The sequence below is a fragment of the Antechinus flavipes genome, chromosome 2 (assembly GCF_016432865.1).
Source record: "Antechinus flavipes isolate AdamAnt ecotype Samford, QLD, Australia chromosome 2, AdamAnt_v2, whole genome shotgun sequence".
NCBI classification, from domain to species: domain Eukaryota; kingdom Metazoa; phylum Chordata; class Mammalia; order Dasyuromorphia; family Dasyuridae; genus Antechinus; species Antechinus flavipes.
In genome coordinates this window covers 594,882,061-594,905,745 of record NC_067399.1, presented here as the reverse complement: position 1 = coordinate 594,905,745, position 23,685 = coordinate 594,882,061, and the positions used below count along the sequence as shown (strand labels likewise).

General features: G+C 33.3%; 2 protein-coding genes across 2 annotated transcripts in view; one reads left to right on the top strand and one right to left on the bottom strand.

Annotated features, from left to right (window-relative positions):
• The window catches only part of ATRNL1 (attractin like 1), a 1,270,304-nt gene that overhangs the window by 553,843 nt on the left and 692,776 nt on the right, over positions 1–23,685 (bottom strand). Inside the window, exon 26 of the mRNA XM_051981495.1 lies at positions 13,239–13,317. Coding sequence (XP_051837455.1) covers positions 13,239–13,317 — 79 coding nt within the window. The remainder of the gene's footprint in view (positions 1–13,238; positions 13,318–23,685) is intronic.
• LOC127551609 (uncharacterized) overlaps positions 1–23,685 on the top strand; it is a 224,011-nt gene that overhangs the window by 22,148 nt on the left and 178,178 nt on the right. The gene's annotated exons all lie outside the window — the stretch shown is intronic.

Here is a 23,685-nt window from a genome sequence, read left to right as displayed (position 1 = left end):
AAACTCAGCTAGGGAGATTCAGAGACAAGCAGACAGAAGGCTGGAGGCTGAAGGCTGGAGCACAAGCCCTTGGACTCAGACATATTCCCCCAATCTCACACTACCTTGGTGGCAGGCTCTCCTCCTTCACTTCCCCACTGAAACCAAAACTCCGGAAGGCCTCCAGAAAAGTAGCTGAGCCCCAAATGAAGGAGATATGACTTTGAAAGAGACAATAAAGGATTTGGGCTTTAACCCCTGGCTACACTTGTGGTGATTACTGAACTGAAAGGAAGGCTGCTCCCAGAGACCCCAAGGAAACCTCAACAGAGAACATTACATTTTGGCAAGAAAATTACAACAAAACATACATTGCTCCTCTTGGCTGAGGCAGCAGCAAGGGCTATAGGAGCAGAATGTTACATACAATGTCAGATATAGTCACTGTGTTGTTGCATAACTATTTCTATTTCATACCAGGATGTGAGGTTGGCTCACTTGTTTGTACCAGAGGAAGGGTATGGCATCTAGGAATGAGTATGTTGTCAACAAAAACAATAATAATAATAATTGGTAAGGCACTATATAAACATGTTTGTAATAGTAGCAATAGTAATAATAAACACTGTTATAAGATTAGTTGTAGTCTTTGAGAAGAACAGGAATAAAATTGGTAGGGTAAAAAGTAAACCTTAGTGTTAGAGTTCAAATGTTGGAGTTCTTGTTCTTCTCAAAACACAGGGATTAGAGGCTTGGAGCCCTCCGAATGTCTCCAAATCCAAAGGTTCTGTCCTTCAGCCTCTGCCTCTGCTTTCTTCAGCCTCCAACCAACACAGAGATGGAATGTCTCTCTTGTCTCCTTCTGGGGAGCCCAGCCACCAACTACAGTGGTGTGAGATGAAGATGAATCTGGTTGTCCACTGAACTCTCACTCGTAGCTTTATCCTCTGAAAGCTCTTCGTCTGCCACCAGCTAGCCAAGTAGAAAAAATGTATTCTCTCTTGCCTTGCCTTGGAGAGAGGGCTTCTGGCATAACTCCACTGAAAATCTGACCGAGAGCTTCTGTCTGTTTCTTTTATCCAAGAGGGAGGAATTGTGGGATACGAGAGAGAGGGATTATGGGTTTTCTCCCATAGTGCTCTCTGGCCCAAAGAGCTTCAAGGGAGGTGTGAACTCATTGAACTCCAATGAGTAAAGGTATGAACACAAGCCTTGTATTAATTAGTTCTACTTAGTACCTTGTTTCAGGTTCTGCCCAAAATCTTCTTGTAAGATTAGATCAACTCTAATTAGTTAGCAGTTTGTAAGGATTCCAACATCTCCCCCTTTCTTTTGTTTTAAAACATAGGGGGTTTCTGAGGGGGTACACATAAATCCATCAATATGGGTCAGAACTTTGTAACAGATATACATGGTATACATAAATCCATCAATATGGGAGGCATTACACATAATTTACAAAAGCACATAGCAATATAACACAGGCTAGTAGTAATGTAACAAATAACAAGAATCAACCTGAAAATTTACACATGTCCATAAGTCCTAGAAATAGTCCATAAGCAATCCATTGTCCATTAGTTCATGTGCCATGAATCTAATAATTCCTGTAAGCTCTGAAGTACTGCAAAAAGTCTCATCAACAATTTTTCATCAAAGGGAACCCAATAATTCTTGCTGGTTTTTCAAGAACTAAAACAGTTTCATCTTGTGTTAGGAAATCCAATGTTTCCTGAAGATTTTAAAAGTCTTTTTAACAGTCTCCTTGTCAGCTATGCTCTTTCAATGGTGAGCACAATCAGCAACAGAACCACCCGATATTTCTTGGGTCTTCTCCTTGGTTTCAAGGGTCTGCTCCATCTCTCTGCGATGGACAAAGCGAATGCGGCTCGTCGGCACCCATCTGATTCCTTCTCTACATGTAGAGATGCAAGCAAATCCTCTCCCCCAAGCAGTTAGTCTATCTGGTCCCTTCCATTCACCACTTTCTGGATCTCTCCACATCACCTGGCGATTATCTAAAGATAGCGGAGATGCTCGCACTGGACACTGCTCTTCTGGTGGGTTATAAAACCTGTCTGCTGGAGCCAGTGCATCTTTATCAAAGATTAAAAAATTAATGGTATAGAGAACTAAATTTAGAAGTTCTCTAGGGTTACCCATGGTTCCCCCTTTCTTTTGTTTTTGGAGGAGTGTCTTAATGTCCCTGTTTCTTCTTTCTACTATTGCTTGATCTTGAGGATTAAAGGGTATGTCAGTAGTGTGTAAAATCTTATACTGTGCACAAAAGTGTTCAAAATGTTTGGAGGTATATGCCGGTCCATTATCTGTTTTTATTTCTTGTGGCACACCCATAATTGCGAATGCTTGAATGAGGAATTCAGTGACCACTCGGGCTGTCTCTTTTGCTGCTGGTATGGCAAAAGTGAATGCTGAAAAGGTGTCTACCACAACGTGGATAAAAGACAGACAACCAAAAGATTTATAATGGGTCACATCCATTTGCCAGATTTCATTGGGTCTCAAACCACAAGGGTTCTTCCCTGGAGGCAGTGTAGGAGCGTGGAAGGGAAGGCAAGCTGTACAGCTTTTCACTATGCTCCTAGCTTCTTCTTTTGTAATCCCAAACTATAAACGCAAAGCTCGAGCAGCCTGATGGTATTTAGAATGGGATTCCTGGGCCTCCTGAAATAAAGGTGTACTGGCCAACATAGTTAAAAGGCTATCTGCCTTGGAATTTCCATCAAAAATAGGACCTGGAAGTCCACTATGTGAGTGGACATGCAGGATATAAATCTTTCCTGGATGCTTTCTCACTTGCTCTTGAAGTTCCTTAAAGAGCTGATATGTATTAGAAGCTGCAAATTTTATTTGGGCTGTGGCAATTCTTTGTACCACACCTACTGAATAGGCTGAATCAGATATTATATTTATGTCGCCTGGGTAATAAGTGAGAGCTAGCATGATCGCATATAATTCGTTCTGCTGAGTGGACTGAAAAGGAGTTCTGACTACTCTTTTTACGGTTAGATCATGAGAGTATTACAGCACAAATATTTTGTTTGGCTGCGTCTGTAAAAATAGTTGGTCCTTCAAGAGGAACCTTAGAAACCTTCTCCTCAAAAATCCATTGCCAATTATGCAGTAGTCTGGTTATCTTTAATGGAGATCCATGTGCAAAATTTAGAGCCATGGCCAATAAAATCTGCCACTCTGGGATGGTTTCACAGCATACATTAATTTGTGCATTTGTATAGAAGGTGTATATCTTGTCAGGTCTTGTCCCAGATAATTGTACTGCTCGCTTAATGGTTTTTAATAGAATCCTAGCCACAAGCACTGGGTAAGGCGTAAGGCTTTGTTCTGGTTGTGCTGGGAGGTTCACCCATTCTATCACACTGTCTCCTTGATGAAGGACTGCTGTGGGTGCTTCTTTCGTAGCAAAAACTGATATTTCCAAGGGTTTTTGAGCAACTCTCTCAACTACATTGGATAAAGCCAGTTCAACTTCTCTCAAGGTCTCTTGAGCTTCTTTTGTAAGCCGGTGTGGTGAATTTAAAGCAGTGTCTCCCCTTAAAATGTCATATAGGGGTTGCAATTGATTGGTAGTTAAACCTAATACTGGACGCATCCATTGGATATCTCCTATTAATTTTTGGAAATCATTTAAGGTGTTCAACTTCTCTGTTCTCAAAGACAGTTTTTGTAGTGTAAGTGCCTTAGGATATATTTCATATCCTAAATATTGAAAAGGAGCATGCCTTTGAATTTTTTCTGTAGCGATATGAAGTTTGTAGTATCTTAGTGTTTCTATGGTTTTTTGTAGACATGCTTCTAGCATTTGTTCCTCAGGTGCACATCCCAATATATCATCCATATAATGTAATAGCATAACTTTTGGAAATGCTTTTCTTACTGGAGCAAGAGCAGCAGCAACATACATTTGGCATATAGTAGGGCTATTTTTCATTCCCTGTGGCAAAACTGTCCATTCATATCTTTTATAAGGCTCAGCTAAGTTAACGCTGGGCACTGAAAAGGCAAATCTCTTCATATCCTCCTTATCCAGAGGAATGGAATAGAAACAATCCTTGATGTCTATAACCCAAAGAGGCCATTCTCTAGGAAGCTGAGTAGGAGATGGAAGTCCAGGCTGAAGAGTTCCCATAGTTTCCATCTGTTCGTTCACTTTTCTTAAATCAGTGAGCATCCTCCATTTTCCCGATTTCTTTTTTACAATGAACACTGGGGAATTCCAAGGACTTAGAGAAGGTTGTAAATGCCCTTGTTCAAGCTGCTCCTGTACTATATCTAATAAGGCCTGAATTTTATCGCTACTTAAGGGCCACTGTTCTATCCACACTGGTGTATCAGTTTTCCATTGGATAGGAACAGGTGAAAGTGTTGGCAGGCCTTCAACAGCAGCCCTGCTTAAAAAACCAAAGTACTCATTTTTAACCCCAATTGTTGTAAAATGTCTCTTCCCCACAGATTGATGGGGATTTTTTCAACTATAAAAGGAGTAAAAACTCCTGTTTTGCCTTCAAAAGTCCATCTCATAGGGGCAGCACTAACTTCAGCTGCTATTGATCCTCCTACGAACCCTTTGCTGACTTTGTGGGACGCTTGCAGACAGCTATCACAAGAACAAATGGAGAAAATGCAATAACAGACATTTTGATAAGGCAACTTGCTAAGGAAAATGCTAATGAGGTTTGCAGAAGAATTATACTAGGACTGCACAAGGATGCTCCTTTAGAGGAGCTCATAAGACGCTGTGCCACAGTGGGCACAGGTGCCTCAGTCGGTAGAGCATGAGACTCTTAATCTCAGGGTCGTGGGTTCGAGCCCCACGTTGGGCGCCAAATGTTAGAGTTCAAATGTTGGAGTTCTTGTTCTTCTCAAAACACAGGGCTTAGAGGCTTAGAGCCCTCCAAATGTCTCCAAATCCAAAGATTCTGTCCTTCAGCCTCTGCCTCTGCTTTCTTCAGCCTCCAACCAACACAGAGATGGAATGTCTCTCTTGTCTCCTTCTGGGGAGCCCAGCCACCATCTACAGTGGTGTGAGATGAAGATGAATCTGGTTGTCCACTGAACTCTCACTCGTAGCTTTATCCTCTGAAAGCTCTTCGTCTGCCACCAGCTAGCCAAGTGGAAAAAATGTATTCTCTCTTGCCTTGCCTCAGAGAGAGGGCTTCTGGCATAACTCCACTGAAAATCTGACCGAGAGCTTCTGTCTGTTTCTTTTATCCAAGAGGGAGGAATTGTGGGATACGAGAGAGAGGGGTTATGGGTTTTCTCCCATAGTGCTCTCTGGCCCAAAGAGCTTCAAGGGAGGTGTGAACTCATTGAACTCCAATGAGTAAAGGTGTGAACACAAGCCTTGTATTAATTAGTTCTACTTAGAACCTTGTTTCAGGTTCTGTCCAAAATCTTCTTGTAAGATTAGATCAACTCTAATTAGTTAGCAGTTTGTAAGGATTCCAACACCTTAGTTCTCTTTCATCCTCTTATCATTATGTGGAAGTGATTCCAGGAACTCAAAGGCTATATAAGCAGGTTATTTATATGCTCCCTAATCAAACTTGAAAAGTTTTTATGGTAGACCTATAAATGGATGCCACTCCTGGTGTGTGAAGACCATAACAGATACATTTGGAGAGGCTCATCACTAAAGTCTGGCTACAGAAAAAATTTCCTGGCTAAGAAATTAATGAAACTATTGAATCAACGCATATGGAAGAAATCCCACACTAATGATGTAATGTGTCCTTGAAAAAGTAATAATAATAGCAGTAGTTATTATTTTATTCATAATAACATTTAAGAATATGCTTACCAAAATATTCTTAGTTCATTTTCAGGCAATTTAAATATGTATTTTATGTTAATTCTCTCTCTCTATATTAAGATAATAATTATATGATATTTTATGATAATTTCATTGTAAAATTAGCCATTACTTTTTTTATTTGAAAAACTAAAAAAAAAAAGATGATAAATTCTCAGCATCCATGCAAAAAACATGATCCTTAAGAAATTAGGCTTTCTTGATCTCTTGATTTAATCTTTTCTGTCCAAGTTACAAGGAGTTGACTACCTGAGTTTGGGCATTTCAAAAGCCAGGAGAGGAATAAGATGAATTAGCAAGACTACAAGTAGATCAGAAATTGGAGTCAGGCTGACATTGAGGCCTTGAAGAACATGGAGCTATCATTTGGAATGACCTTTTGGATTCACCCCAGCAGATCGAGCTGTAATCTAACACTTTTGCAAAACCAAGAATCTGGGTGCCTTTTTGACATAAGCTTGATAAGACCCATGCTATGTAAGAAATGAGCTAAGTAGTAGGCCTAATTCCCAAGAGGAAATGAGAAGTTTTAGGGAGAATTATGGTCCCTAAATACAGAAAAAATTTTTGTTCTCATCATAGCTTTCTTTGTAAAATCTACCTGATATAAAGTGGTTAAATGGAACTAAGGTCATAATTACTAGCCTCTTAAATTAAAATATGGAGAAATCCGAGTAGTGAGAGCTCAAGTCAAATGGAAAATAAAGAGAATCTCACAAGAGATTTAGAATTTAGAAATCTGAAGGGAGATAAAATAGGTCTGTCACTGAGAGAATAGAGTTAGGGCATATCTGTTACATATTTAAAACAAAACAGAGGCTTTCAGTCAGGGGTTAATAGAAAGAACACTGGATCCTAGCTCAAAATAAGTGGATTTCAGTTCTGGCTTTGTTTCTAAGTAGCTGTGCCACCTTGGACAAATCAGGTGAACTGACCCTAAGCTTCAGTGGTTTTATCTGAAAAAATGAGGAGGTTGGATGAGCTATAATCTTTGATCAACTGTGCAATGAGTACATTTTGTTTTAGAATCAGAAAGGTTACAATCAAAATCCTCAAAATGTATTAATCTAGAAAGTTAATTCTCAGAAGTTTCCCAAAATATTTTGCCTATTTAAAATGTAGGTAACATATTTCAGGGATGAAATAGAAAATAACAACACAAGATTTTGAAACTATCCTGACTTTAGTGATGGTTCAGGATAATCTTGCAATTGATAAATGGTAGGGAGAAAGTAGTGTTACAATTTAAAGAATCTTGTATTGCTATATCTGATTATGCAACGTAACTTACATATAAAACAATGATTATGATAATAAGCATTGAGATGGTACAAAATACTTTTGACTTTGAAAAGAAGTAAATTTAATGAAATCAAAGCATTCACAGAAAAAAGTAACTACTTGGTCTTTTTTTCATAGAAAAATGTTTTTAGTTTTATTTGTAGATATTAATATTGCCTCATTTTCACTACATAAATTAGAATTTAAATATATAAAAAAGAGATGAAATGATACTATTTTCAAAATTATTTCTACCTATTTTATAAAAATGAATGGAATATAAAATGATTTGTGTGCAATGTCTTTAGTTATCTTTAATTTTTCCCAAGTCAGTCTTGGTAGTAAATTAGTAATCTCAAGTGTCAGATTTCCTATATTATTTCACTACTGTTGATCTAAGCACCATGGAGAAGTCTATATAAACAATAAATTATAAGATCCTAGCTAACTATCATTATGTCCTATTTATATTTGTGTCTCCTCATGAAAAGTCCTCAGTAAATATTTCACAGGAGCATAGAATTGGAATCATAAAATGCCTTGTAGATCATCCAGTTCAATATTTCCATTTTACAGATGAGGAAAATGAGGACCAAAAAGGTGAGCCATTGAAAAAGCAAGTCTTGAATCTAGGTTACCTAACTCAAAATCCAGCACTCAGATGATTTTAACTGAATTAACTGAATCAACTAGTCTAATTTGTAAGGCTATTTTTGTGCCCATATTTTTTTTTTTTTTAAGATAACTTGTAAGCCTTTTGATCTAAGGTACTTTTGAATGTTCATGTTTTCAATCCTCTGATAAACATTACGCCTATACATCGATATTGGCACATATTTGTCCCTACAGCAAAAATCTCTGAAATGATTAATAAATGTTGAAACCTGACTTGCAGCATTAACATAATTTATAGAACACTTGATCTTCACGTGTAATAGGATGATCTACACATAAATTCTTCACAAAAACAAAAAAAGACTTTATAGTATAATTACATTGTGGAAAATAAAGAAATCAACAAACTGAGCATCATTTCAATAATCTCAGAAAAAAGATATTAATTTATATTTAAAAGAAATATATCATCAGAATAAGTCATAAAAGAAAACTACAGATAACAAGATTAATTATACATAATATATATTCATAATATTTTTAAATGGCTAGAGAAAAGGCTACAAGAAGTTAGGGAAAGGAGCAGAGGAGTGGGATGAAGTTATTCATTTCTAGATGTGCAGATAATATAGGTAGAAAAACATCACCTTTGACTAGAATGACCTGCATAATAAAATATTTTTTATAATAGGAAAGGTTAATTTTTTTCTGTAGATATTAACATAAAATACATTATTTTCACTGAGGATACTATTTCAATTAGTTTGTATGTGGCTTAAATAAATACACTGCAGAGAGAAGTGATACAATTTTGATTTTTATATGCAACAAGTTACATTGATACTCTCATATTTCAATTAAAAATGAATATCACCTCACATTGAAATGATTCAGATATTTGTTTCAACTTATGTTTACTCTTGACAAAAACTGATGTTAAAAAACCCACACACCACTGAAAAACTTAAAATCTTTAAGGAAATTATAAAGCACGCATAGTAAGAATGAATAGACCAATCTTTATTATTATAGTAATACTCTGACCAAAATTCACTTATTGTTCCCATTCATTAATATAGAATAAAAGAAAACTTTCATGTCTTTAATAAGGTTAGCATAGGAATGATCTAAGAACTATTATATGAATGGGTAATATTAAAAAAAAAGTCTTATGAAGTTTCATTTTTATACTTTTAAAAGCCTTTGAATTCTCAAGAGAATTATTCAGAAGGAATATATTAATAAAAGAACTGATATTAAAATTACACTCTGGTTACTTCTGGTTTTTTATATCCACAAACTTATTTCATTAATAAAAAGTGGCAAAATGTCTCATAGCAAGAACATTAATTTTATTTAAACTATCTATGATCTAAATAATAATTTCTTTCAAAAATTTTAAACTCTCTAGATCTTCAGGGAAATAATATAGATAACTGCAATGGAATGAGAAGAATGCAGTGAATGTTCACTGTGAAAGTTATTTTGGAATATTACAAATACACAAATGACCTGAAAAATAAGTTTTTCCATTTTTCTTTTTTTTTTCAGGACAATGTAGCATTACTTAAAGAACAAGTGAAGTTTAAAGTGAAGGGGTACCATAAAACATTGCATTTCAGGAGAAAATTTGTTTAAAATAGTCGACAATTATTTCAGACAAGGCAATAATTTAAAAATGCTCAACAAAAAAGATATTACTTTGTACTTAAAGGCAATATAGATAATAAAAGTTATTTTTATTTATGGTTATATCAAATCTACATACACTGTCTGGAATAATGTCTAAGTACTTATAGGAAAAAGTAACTGGGACAAAAATTTTCAATGACTGTTGAGTCTTTCAGACTTCATTATATCAAATAGATAGTAAAGAAATTAAGATCTGAAAAAAATTTGAAATAACACCTTTGAAAATTACTAAATGGGAATTTAAAGGAATATATTTGTTTTCAACAGTATATAGCACTTTTACAAAAAATGTTCACAAAATAGATTTAAATTTTTAAAAATTACATATAAATACAGAATGATAAAAATATTAAATTAGTCTTTTACAGAATATAATAGAGTAATACATATATATCATATGTGTGTTTATACATAAATATTTTTGTGCATATGTGTATATTAAATAACCTAAAAAACCCTCAAATTTAAAATGATTAAAATATAAATCAACAGTCCCACTCTCCTCTCCATTACCTAATTGCATTTTGATTTTTTTTTTAATATACCTAGGGTTCCTTCATCCCTCTAACCACTTAGATTTGCTATTTTGATATCTTCCTCAATTCCTCACTTTTGCTTATTTTACTTATCTAATCTTGTGGCTGAATCTTGTCATTTCCATCTTCACAATATACCTCATATACAGACCCTTCTTCATGTGCACAGCTATTATCCTAGTAAGGACCTCATCATCTCTCACTTGGACTATTGAAATACAGTTTCTTAATTTGTATCCTTGCCTCATATCTCTCATCACTCCAATTTCATTCTTTGCACAAATGACAAAGATTCTTTTTTAAGTTAAGCTTTACCATGTCACTCTTCCACTCCAGAAGCCCCAGTGTCTTCTCATTACTTCATAGATACAGAAATGGGAGCTACAGTATCCTCCTCAGCCTTTCATACTTTCATTTGGCCAGATGTTGGGGACTGAGGGAGATCTGGCTAGGCCTGATATCAATGACTCTTTTCCACTCCATGGACAGTAAATCTATAGAGTTCTGTAAAACTGTGCTTGCTCCACCCATATCAATGAATCTAGTACTCATTGACTTGCTAATTTATAGACAATTTCTAGTATAGGGACAAATTGCCTTCGCCTATCCAAATGAGTCACTCCAATTCAAGGGACTTGTTTGGAGTTAATGTAAAGCCTATGATCTCATTTAGTTAAGATATCCTCTAAAATGGTCTGGGGATATTTTCAACCATATCTTTATATGTGCTTTTATACCCAACTCTATTTCAAAGACTCAGTTCAAACTATCTTTTGCATGAGAGGCCTTTCATTATTCCTACTTCCTTCCTTTCTCAAGTGGGTGCTTTTATTCCAAAATTACAAAGATACAATATTTTGTATATGCTTGTATGTGAATGAACTTTCTCTGCTTGCTATGAGGCAAACTCTTTAAGGAAAGGGAATTTTCGCTTCATTTTTTTTGGAACATAGCAGATACTTATTAAGTATCTTGCTTATTTATTTATTACTTGTAGATTTATTGAAATGTTAATAAAGAACAGGGACTTAAATGGCCACCAAATAATAATATTAAATACTGGGTCAAATAATGGATTATAGATTAATGGATTATTATGGCTAAATAATGGATTATAGAAACACCAGAAAAATTTATTAAGCTAAGTAGAATTTGCTTCCATAGAAAGCTATAATTTTCCTTTGACTAGAACAGTATTTTATTTTTATTTTTTTATTAAAGCTTTTTATTTGCAAAATAGATGCATGACTAATTTTTAACATTCACCCTTGCAAAATCTTATTCCAAATTTTTCCCTCCCTTTCCCTACCTTCTCCCCTAGATGGCAAGTAATCCAATATATGTTAAATATGTGCAATTCTTCTATACATATTTCCACAAATATCATGCTGCAGAAGAAAAATCAGATCAAAAAGGAAAAAATGAGAAAGAAAAGAAAAGAAAATGCAAGCAAGTAACTATAAAAAGAGTGAAAATACTATCTTATGATCCATACTCAGTTCCCACAGTTCTCTCCCTGGGTGCAGATGGCTCTCTTCATCACAAGACCACTGGAACTGGCCTGACTCATCTTATTGTTTAAGAGAGCCAAGTCCATCAGAATTGATCATCGTATAATCTTGCTGTTGCCATGTATAATGATCTCCTGGTTCTCTGTTCATTTCACTTAGCACCAGTTCTGACGAGCTCTTAAGGAAAAAGTTTACATTATTGATTGTTAAAAGTTATCTAAAGAAGATTCCTATTTAGGTAGCAGTGAGCTAAGAAACCTCAAAGATCAATTATTACTCTTTGTTTTTGCAATGAATGCTTCTCTTTCCATTCTAAAAATTGCCACTCTAGGTCATAAGAAAAGTCTGAAATATTCTTTTCATCCTAATTAGTCAAATATACTTTTTCCTTTTGCTAAAAAACAATATTCCTACAACAAAATAACATTTTGACATGGAGATTTGATTGAAGTGATTAAATTTGGTTAATTTAGCAGAAATCTGTGAATGTGAAAGTTTTCTACCTGATTAAATTATTTTATTTATTACCTCTTATAGAAGGGTTGTGACAATACTATGACAGGTAAAATCTCTTTGTAATCAGAAATTATAACTCCTTGTACGCTGGAAGCAAATTAGAATAAACTTGACAGAAACTTGTTTGAGAGAACAGAAGCTAAATATAAATTAGAAGGACAGTAATAGGTTCCTAGTGTTTCATGAAATTTTAAAACATTTCTAGGAAAATAATTAGGGAAAACTGAAACTTACTAAAACCATACATTTTATAAAATTAATGGACTTTTTCCCTTTTTTTGTCAAAATAAGTAATCACTTTATCAAAGCATTAAATAATTCTTGAACAAAATTAATCAATGGAAAAAATCACAAAGGACAGAATCAAAAAGAATGCTAATATATTTAAAAGCAAATTTCAATCAAAAATTGTAAAGAAAGAAATACTAAATGTACGGATTAGACTTACATTCTTTTACACTTCTGAATAAAAGCTTATTCATACAATGAAAATAATGATTTTCTAATGTATACTTATATCATTGAATTATTAAAATAATGTTATTTATATAATTACTCATTTCTTATATATTACCAAATTGTCATAAACTTCTAAGGAATACACATTTTTAATTTTCACATGCAGATATGTATAAAATTATTATTTTTTAATCTAAAATATAGTTGATTAAGATAAATTGAAAATTTCATTTTCTAAGAAAATAATTTTATATTTTGAATGAATTATAACAAAATAACATTTTTTCAAACACATCAATAAGTGATCTTCACTGAAAGTCCAAATGACCTTAAATTAATTACCTAAATTACAGCAGGTTTTAAACATATTGATTGAGAGAAATGATCATCTTGAGATTTGAGTTTAATTTGGAGACAACTATTTGCCTATACCAGTGCCAGTATTTAGGTATGGTTTGCTTTTGGTGCTGTTATTTATAAATTCATACAACACAAGAGGAAAAGAAATTATAGGAAAACATGAGAACCAATCATATTAGCAGGTCTAATTTTACTCAACCAACTTCCAGCTAATCAACTCCTGAATAATGACTGAATTTAACTATAGCTTAAAATCTATCACATAATGCAAAACCAATATTGTGTTAGGGTTCTTTGTTTTACCTAAACACCTAAAATTATGCAAATTAGTTCACAAATTAAAAATAACTACAATAATAACAAGTAAAATGTTTGTATCTCTAAATTCATTATATGAAATATATATGTAACTATTTATAATAGATATGGTTTGTATACCTCTCTCCGTCGAGATGCCCAACAAGTTTGTTTGATCTTCCAGACAACAGCAGCTACCAGTAGGAGGGATAAGAAACAACTAGAAAAAAAGACCAAAGAACAATGTTATAAGTAAAAAATATAATCACAATGTTGCATCAAATAAATAAAAGGAAACATGAATTATTTAAAAGTAAGCTCCATAAACTGAAAATTATTCAACAAAATAAAGATAAATACACAAATCTTAAATACCATCCAAATATTGTTTTGATCTCTGCTGAAGCCAGAAAATTATCTTCAGGCCAAATATAAATAAGGCTTTTACACCAGCAGATAAAAAAAAAAGAAAATTAAATTCAGGGCTAATATAGTAGCAGAAAAAGAGAATCTCCTCTCCTTTTTGTTTTTCATTAAGATCCAAGATATTTACAAATTAAAACTTAAAACTTTCTTCAGCGGGAATAACAAATATAATTTTCCATTTGATTTTTGCTGAAATATGATGAGCACAAATCTTTCACTTTTCACATTATCAATATTATACTTTACAAAGAAAGATAACTGAAAAAGAATGAAGATAGTTGTCTTGCTTTGCAAAATAGAATTAATCCTTCCCTAAATATTTATACTTTTTACCATTCATATTCCATATTTAGAGAAATATAGAAATTTCTGCTCATTTTCAAGAAAACATAAAAATGTGATGTGTGGTCCACCTAAAGATTTGTCCATTTATTCCTTCTTTCAATTATTTAGCAAAGTATCAAATTGCTATTATGGCTTCTATGTGCACTGTATCGGATGCTATGTGCACTGTATCGGGTGATATACATATATATATATATATATATATATATATATATATATATATATATATATATATATATATCTGAACTTGCAAGTAAGAAAAGGATAAGTGCAAAGAGCAATCCAAAGTATTTTGAGACTGGAGGATAGAGGATGTCTATTTGGGAGCATCTGGAAAGGTTTCCTGGAGAAAGTAACATTTGAGGTGGAATAGGAAGAACAGGTATGATATCAAAAGGCCAATATGAAAGAGGCATCACAAGTATAGGAAAAAGTGCTGAGGTGGCAAAACATGGGATAATTTGACTACAATGTAGGTAGGCAATGTGAGGGAAAGGTGTGTCAAAGGAGGATCTAAAAGGAATTTGAAATAAGATTGAGAACAGTTTTGAATAAATATTTAAAGACTATCTTTCAGGCAACTTAGAGCTATTAAATGCCTGTGAGTAGAGGTAAGGCATAATTTGAAAAGAGTGAAGAAAGTGTAGTCAGAAGTAACTTAATCAATCTGAAAAGGATGAGAGTTTTCTTATAACTTTATTTGTACATATAAAAGCAAGGTTTTCCCATTGTGAAGGATCAATACAATTTTCAAATACAAACCTATTCTTTTAGCTTTTTTTAATTTTAAAAATTTGGAATTTTATTACTTTTCCTTTGTAAAATCTGCATTCTCTCTGGCACTAGTTACTGCCATATTGATGTACAAGGCACTCAGAGGTATTGACTGAATATAAGTCGGTTAGTTTGAGCTACTGAAATTTGGGATTTAAAAAAGAAACAGTGAATAGAGGAGACAGGGGCCAAGAAATTGGTGAACAAAGCTTTGGGGAAAAATAGGAAAAAAAAGAGGGGAACTTGATATGAGTAAGGAAAAAGAAATTGTGAAAGTGATTTGGAAGTTTTTAGACTTCTGAAAGTCAATGTCTACGTCTTTATTTCTTTCTTGTGATATTCTTAGCACTAACATTTCTAGATTTATGTCAAATAATAAGAAATGGGGAAGGACATAAGGCAGTTCTTGATTTACTACCTTAATTATCAGAAAAGCTTCTATACTTTCCCCATTGAAATTGAGGGTAGCTTTCAGTTTCAGATATATGTTTTGGAGTTTTAAAATAAGTCAATAAACATTTATTAAATACCTCTTACATGCCAGGCACTTCATTATCCTTACATGCATTATCCATTATCTATTCATTCTAAATTATGGCTTTTTTTTTTTTTTTTGCTATGGTTTTATTGAAAATTATTTGCTTTTTTATTCATTTGTGATTTGAACCTTTAGGCTCTCTTTCTTTACTTAATTTTTCCCTTGTTTAGGTATCAGAATCATTTTTATATCATAAGAAGAATTTGATAGAATATTTAGTTTCTCAAATTCTGAGAATTATTGCTGCCAATTAGTTATCATTCTTTTTTTTGAAACTCACTTTTTTTTTTTTTTTTTTTGGCAAGGTAATTGGAATTAAGTGACTTGCCCAGGGTCACACATCTGGTAAGTGTTAAGTGTCCGAGGCTGGATTTGAACTCAGCTTCTCCTTACTTCAAGGCTGTTGCTTTATCCAATGTGCATCTGGCTGCCCCAATATCAATCATTCTTTAAGTGCTTGAACGAATTCACTAATAAATTAACATAGAAAAGATTACATAATAAACAGGAGAGAGAGCACTGGATTTAGGAATCAGAAAAATCTGAGTTCAAATCTTGCCTCTGATATTTATTAGTTGCATTACCTGGGTAATTTACTTCACCTTTCTCATCTTCAATTTCCTTATATGTAAAATGAAGATAATAATAGCTAGATCATAGTTGCTGTGAGGATTAATTCATACAACATGCAAATAATTAAGTAGTTATATAAATGCTAGCCATATACTATCATTATTTGGTACATAAAAAATTTAGCACTGATATTGTTTTATTGTCTACATTATCTTGTGGTGTTATTTGATTACCCTGATTATTTTACTTGACTGTTAATTTTTTATTTTTGCTTTGTTTGATAGCATAATTGAAATCTTCTTTTGGGGCATAATGGATGCATTGTCAATTTTATTCCAGTTTCCTATTTTGATTTTGTAGGTTTCTATATTTTTTAGAAATGTGTCTTGCAAACACTGTATTTTGAAATTTTGTTTTCTCAAGCATTATGCCAGTCTAATTTGTTTTCTTGTAGCCTTTCTTGCAAAATTAGGAGACCTTCTGATTTATTACATTCTTCTGAAAACTAAGTTTCAGGATCATTTTGTTTTTAAGGTCAGTGGTGTTTTTTTAAATGCACAAAATTTATATGCTATTTTTCAAGTAGTTTCCTTTGCCATCTATTTTTTTTTTTTTTTGGCTGAGGCAATTGGGGTTAAGTGACTTGACCAGGGTCACACAGCTAGGAAGTATTAAGTGTCTGAGGCCAAACTTGAACTCAGGTCCTCCTGACTTCAGGGCTGGTACTGTATCCACTGCACCACCTAGCTGTACTTAACATCTCTTCTAACAAAAATTCTTCTACTTTCATATTTTATATATTTTTATATATTTTATATTTTTATTTTCCAAATGAGTTATTCTCGATCTTCTAATTCTCTCTTCCTATCTCTCTCTGTTTTATTCTGTCTCTATTTCTATTTTTCTCTATCTTTGTATCTCCGTCTATCTTTTTGTCTCTATCTGTTTATCTCAGCCTTTAATTCTTTGGAGATGTTATCGATAATGTCTTTTCTCTTTCATGTACCCTGCTGCATATGTGTGTATATGTATGTATGCATGTATATGTATGTGAATATTCACATTGTATTATATGTGTGTTATGTGTATATTGTATGTATGTCTGTATGGGAGGAGAGACACAGAGAGAGATCTAGAGAGTTCCTTTAATTTAAATTAATATTAAAATAAGTCTACAAAAATGTGAAAGAAATATAGCCTTTAAAATACAATAATACATACTACAGAGTATTAGAAGTACATACTATTAGTAGAGAACAATCCTCTAGACCCAGAATCTAGTTTGAATAAAAACTTGAGGTTTTATTCTCTATGTGAAAAAATGAAGTATGGAAATTAAACTGATTTCTGATTTTATTCATGGTGTCTTATGGAAAAGATTTCTCTTTTGAACCATTCTGGAGATTTTGCTGATATTCTATGATTTTTGGGAATCCTTACTATTCTGTAAATAGTACAGTAGTGTACTAGTACTAGTACTAGTAGTAATAGTACAGTAGTAGTGTAAATTTTTTTAAATTTTTCTTCATTGTATAATTTTTGTTCATTTGGTTCTAGCTTTTTCTAAGCTTTCTTCCTTTAATTAATGTACACTTTTATTTGCTTTATTGTGTTTTTACTTAGATATTTTCTTTTTTAGCTTTATGATATTTTAGTTTTTTGCTTTTATATATTCCTTTTCATTTGTTTCTGATTTCCTCCTTATTCTTTGATTCCTCTTCATTTCACTGTTATACAAATTCCCAAATCTTACTATCCTCAATGTTTTCACATTGAGAGATGTGGAAGCCCATACCTCCAGCAAGTCACCTAAATCTGCTTCTCTCATTTCCTTATCTGAAAAAATAACCTGGAAAAGGAAATGGTAAGCCACTCCAATATCTTTGCCAAGAAAACCCCAAATGGGGTCATGAAGAGTCAGACAACACTGAACAGAGGACTGGACACTGATGAATTTCCAGGATCCTTCTGTGTTTATTATTTTAATTTAAAAATCCATATTTCTTTCATCAACACTTTTTGAAGGACCATTAAAAACTTAACTGGGATTTAGGAGCTGCTGTGAAAAATAAAATGAGCTCTCATTGTCTTTTTTCTGGATATATATTTTATTCAAATTATACAGTACTTCTTATGGTTTCTGGATTCAAATCATTTTAAGGGTGAGTTTTTTGTAGTTTCTGAAGTTAAAAAATAGTAGTACTGGCAAATCTGAAGTATTCAACATACTTCAGAATAGTTTACCATGTAGAAATCAAAGGAAATAAATGAATACCTGAAGGGAAAAGGAACAGTGCTGTTGAGAATCACTAAGATGGAGAGGGACATATTTCAATATTTTTAACACTTCTGAAATGTTTATAGTTAAAATGTTCAAATATAGAAGCATATTATTGATTAAGTAGTCCCATTTAGGGGTGAAAAACCCCACAACATTCCATAAAATTAACAATAAAAAGATAAATGCTACATTCTAGCAAATGTTTTTGGTGACAAAGAAATATCCTCTGGTGGCAATCTAGTGGATGAATGCAAAGAGAGATAATATTGTTGCTATTTTAAGCCAATTTAAGGTTAACTGATCATGAGTATCAAGACTAGAATACATATTTCTATGAAGTATTATTTAAAGCTGTTAAGGGGCTGTTAATTTTCCATTTCTCTGAAAAGGTTAGAAACTAGGGAATTGTGTTCCAAATGTATTAAAAAGAAAGTAATGATGTCCTTCTCATAACCTGATATTCTAGTATATAATATTTTCAAGCAAATTTTTTTAAAATTTGGTATTTTTTTCCCTTAAAAATTTGCAATTTAATTATCTTGTCAGCAAAATGTATATTTTATATTTCATTTGTGAACATTTAAGTCACATTGAAACTTATTGGGGTGCTAGCTATGATTTTGAACCAAGTGTTTAGTTTACAAAATATTGCACTATTCTCTGGCTAGAAGGCAGGATAATAAAGTACAGAGAGGATGACATGGTAGAAAGGGTATTATACAGATTAGATTTTATTCTCATTCCAATGTGAAATCTTGGATAAATTACTTTACCTCCTTAGGCCAAAATTTCCTCATCAATAGAATAAGACTGGATCACTTATTCAGCACCTACTTATACACCTATTCACCCACCCATCCATTCATCCATCCATCTATCCCCATCTATCCATCCATCCCATCCATTGATTCATTTGGCAAAAAAAGTGTTGAGTATCTACTAGTTGCATATAGTTGCATAGCACTATGTTAGGTATCATGGAAGAAAACAACTTAGGAAAGAAAAAGTCTTTACTATCATAAAATCTACAATTTTGGGAAAAGACAATGTTAAACCTAACTATAATGTACAATATTTCTTAAATACCTTAGAATTGTCAAAAAATGGATATAAGGTCCAAAGAAGGAGACTTTTACATAGTTGGGAATTAAAGAAAGAAAGCTTCATGGAGAAAGTGGTATTTGAGGTGATTTCTAAATGACATAGGAAATTTGATAGGCAAAGAGGACAGGAAAATATTTCAAGAATAAGAAGTGATCTAACAAATGTATAGAAATAGAAGAACATGGTATATGGTTAAAAGAAAAAAGAAAAGCAGAAAGTAGTCTGGTGTGAATAAAGCACAGAGTATAAGGAAAGGGGTAAAATAAAGCAAGAAAAGCAAGGTACATTGAGAAAGGATCATTAGGATCAGACAAAGAAATCTGCATAATATTGATGAGAAGATAAGAAATCATTAAAAATTTTTAAGTAGAGGAGAGGCATGACTACATCTATATGTAAGAATTTTGTGATCTCTGGGGCAGCTAGATGGGACAGTGATAGAACACCAGCTCTGAAGTCAGGAGGACCCAAATTTAAATATGACCTCAGATACTTACTTCCTGTCTGTGTGACCCTGGACAAGACACAAACCCAAATGCCTCAGGAAAAAAAAAAGAATTATATGATTTCTTGAAACTTTCCTACATCTAACAATCTATAATTCCTTTCCAACACAATCATGATGTCTTCTACCACTAATTTGTCTTCTGCCTAAAAATCCATCATTTGCTACACATTGCTTTGAAATATTAAGCTCCTTTAATATTCAAATATCTCCTAGAGACATAACAATTTTAGGTATTTCCATTCATTCATTCCAGTACAAGTCCTCTCTGTGATGGCTGGTTAAAAATATCATTAAGTAAATTAGAATTTTGGTAGAGGGAAAAAGAAAGAGAAAAAATAATGTTTTGGGATTAGGAAGCACTGTCTAGAATAGGTAGCAAGGGTGTTTTTTCCTTGTAATGACAAAGAAAGAAAGGTGAGGAAGAAAACTCATATGTTAAAATGATACTTTAAAGTAAAATGTAAAACATTATCTCTATTTTATAATAGAAGTGAAATTTAAAGAAGTTAAATGGCTTTCCAATAATCATATCATATAAAATATAGGAGCCTATGCTGAGTAGAGGAGGGAAAGGATATATTCATAAATGAAGGACATGTAAAAACAAAAGGCATCAATGAAATTTAAAAAATAATAATAGCTACATTTATGTAGCACACACTATGTGCCAGGAATTGTCCTAAGTAATTTTACAATTATTATCTCATGTGATTTTCACAACTTCAGAAGTAGATGCTATTATTATTCTCATTTGCAGATGAGGAAACTGAGGCAAAGATTAAGTGACTTGTCCAAGATCAAACAACTAGTAAATGTTTGAGGTTAGATTTTAACTTTTCCTGGATCCAAGTCCAGATTTTTTTCTACACAGCTGACTATCCAATAATTTCCTACACCTGCCTCCCTTCCCAAATGTTATCTGTCTCAATAAACAATATTATTTAATAATAATTCCAGCTAACATTTATACAGTGCTTAGTATGTAAAACAGTGCTAAATACTTTTACAATTTATTATTTATTAATACTCATTTATTAAGTCATACACATTTATTAAGTACTCTCTATGTGTCAGGCACTGTGCTTTGAACATTACAAAATTTATCTCAAGAAAAATGATACTTAGAACAATCTTGAAAGTTAAATGCTATTATTATTCTTATTTAATATATGAGGAAACTGAGGCAAACAGAGCTTAAGTAAATTGCCTAGGGTACTCTACCAGTAAGAGTTTGAGATAACAGTTGAACTCAGGTCTCCCAGATAGCCTGGTGCTCTGTTTTACCATCTCTTTTTTAATGGGAAAAAAAGTTTATATTTGAATATAGATCTCTTAACTCAAAGTCCAGTTTTCTTTCTACACTACCATCTTACTGAACTTACACTTAAAGATAAAATGAATGTATATCATAATTTTCTATCATATTAACCTTGACTAAGCAATGTTTTATTTCTTCTGTAGGACAGGGACACTACTGTAAAGCTTAGAATGTTCCTAGAATAACTAATCTAGATCCAAGGAACCTGTTCATTATAATTCACTTAAAACTATATTTCATGAGCCTTGACAGAGGGATTTGCTTTATCGTTAGTCACCCAAAAAAAAACACAATTAATGAAAATTAATGAGTTATAGTAAGAAAAGTTGCAACAGAGTGTTCCTTGTGCAATTCTAGAGCCCAGGCTATTACCATTAATGGAAAGAATAGGTGAACATAGAAATTCTACCTGAGAAAAAATTATATCTATGAGCACACATATAACCAGGAAACATACAAAGGATCTCTCATGTTTCTGATGCATGTATTTTGTGCTTTCAATGCACTATTCAGGAAGGGCCTACTCCCCAGGGGATGCAGAGTCTCCAATGAGCTCATTGTTCTGCTTCTCTTTTTTAGTCTTAGGGTGACTGCCAGGGAAATATTGTCAGCTTGAATTTTTCCCCAGCATCTGTAACATCAGTCAATAAGCATTTATTATATTACAAATATTGTGTAAAGCACTAGGATACAAATACAAAAATACCAAAAAAAAAAAAAAAAACAAAAAAAAACTCTCCTTGTTCACAAGGAGTTGAAGGGAAGGAGGAAGGTGTGAATGACACACAGAAAGAAGTTGAAAAGTAGAAGAAAGGAGCAGAGAAGGTTACTGAGACAAAATACATGATGAAAAATTCTAAAGGAATACAGCCAGGTGGAAAATAAAAATGATAACTGGTCTGGAAAGTCTTCTTTGATGGAAGGTTGGAAGGAGCTCCTTGCTCAGCTCTGTAATCAAAGAGTTTCCAGAGGCATAGGGTCCTGATAATGAATTCTAGAGCTGATGTAATTCTGCAGGAAGAGATTCCTAAGGCATAATGTTGAAATCCAAAGGAGTACATCCACAGAAAGTGAAGATCAAGTATAATGAGTGCTTTGCTGGGCTGATCCCACTGGCTTCATGGTAGAAGTAGAATGTCTTCCACTGGCCTTTGTGTTATTAGCTAAATGGTAGCAGTCTTTGCCGGACTCTCTGCTATCTGCTTCAAAGTTCATTTCTTTAGAATAACCTGCTAGCGACCTCATCTCTGCCTTTTTAAGGTGGAGTGGCTAAAATCTTTTCCTAATATAGGTAATCTAGCAACTCTTTAGGTACAGTTGCTACATTCTACCAATAAATCAGATACAAGGTCTCCTATGTTTGAGTAGAGATTGAAATCCTTTTATTCATAATTACATAAATTAGCAATAAACATTACTAAAACCTTTTTTAGGGCTAAGCAATGTAATCAAATTTAAATCAAAAACAAAAGGTAAACTAAGGTTGTAAAGTTACAGGGCTCTCTCTACCTGGCCAAATTTCTGCCTATATTATGCTTGTTAGCAGCAAAGACTGTACTTTCCTTCTGAATTTTGGTGAGCAAAAACCCTCCTTTCCTTCTTCCCCACACTTTTTATTTTACTGAAATGAGTACTTCTTTCAAAGATACAGATGGGAACCCAATCCATGCCTTCTTATCTGTGAGACTTTTGCCTATGCCTTTGAATAAATTCTCCACAGGGAATCCATCGTTTAAGTTGTGGATTTGTTGGGGAAAAGGCAGGGCTTTTGCTTCATCCCAATATCACATGATATACCAATATATCAAACTGGTTAAACATATGTTAGCCCTTAGTGTTACTAATAAGAAGCTCAAAGAGAATAAAATTTCATTTCTAGAAATGGTTATCAGTTGGGGAATAGCTTAATAAGTTGTGAAATATAATTTTATGGAATACTATTTTTCTATAAGAAATAATGAATAGGATAGTTTTAGAAAAATATAGGAAGACCTGTATTAAGTGAATCAAAGTGAAGGGAACAGATCAACAAGAAGAGAAAAAGGGTCACAGAACCAAGCTGAAGGAATAATGCAGGAACTCATCAAAACTCTCCCAAATTCATCTTTGAACAATTATAAAGTTTTGCCCCAAAACAAATTCTAGAGAGGCAGGGATGGGAGTGGGAAACATTTTTCTAGCCTAAGACAACTTATAAGGTCAACAGGAAAAGTGTGTTTCACTTGGGGAAAAGAGGAATGCAATGCAAAGCAAGCATCATCCAGAAGACGAAATGCACCAGGAAGATAGCAGTAAACCCCCAACCCCAGAAATAATTCATCTAGAAGTGTTTCATGATGGTGGTGCTGTAATGTCCCATGACCCCATCCAATAGACTAGCAGTAAGGCCTCATGGTGCAGCATCCCAACAAGGTTCCAGGCAACTTGAGGCAGTACTCCCTCCAAACTAGAAGCACCACATAACCTCAAAAGTCACAAAATAGGCTAGAAAATTAGCAAAAAAAAAAAAAAAACAAAAAACAAAAAAAAAACAAAAAAAACCCAAGAATCTCAGAAAGTTACTGTGCTGACAGGAAAAATCAAAACACAATCTTAGAAGTGGAAAAAATCAGGATAAGACATTTTAACTGTTTATGACAACTTAGTAGGTCAGCAAGAAAGATTTGTGACACTAGTGTGGGAGACAGCTCAGAGTGCCAATTCAGCATAAACACCAGGAAT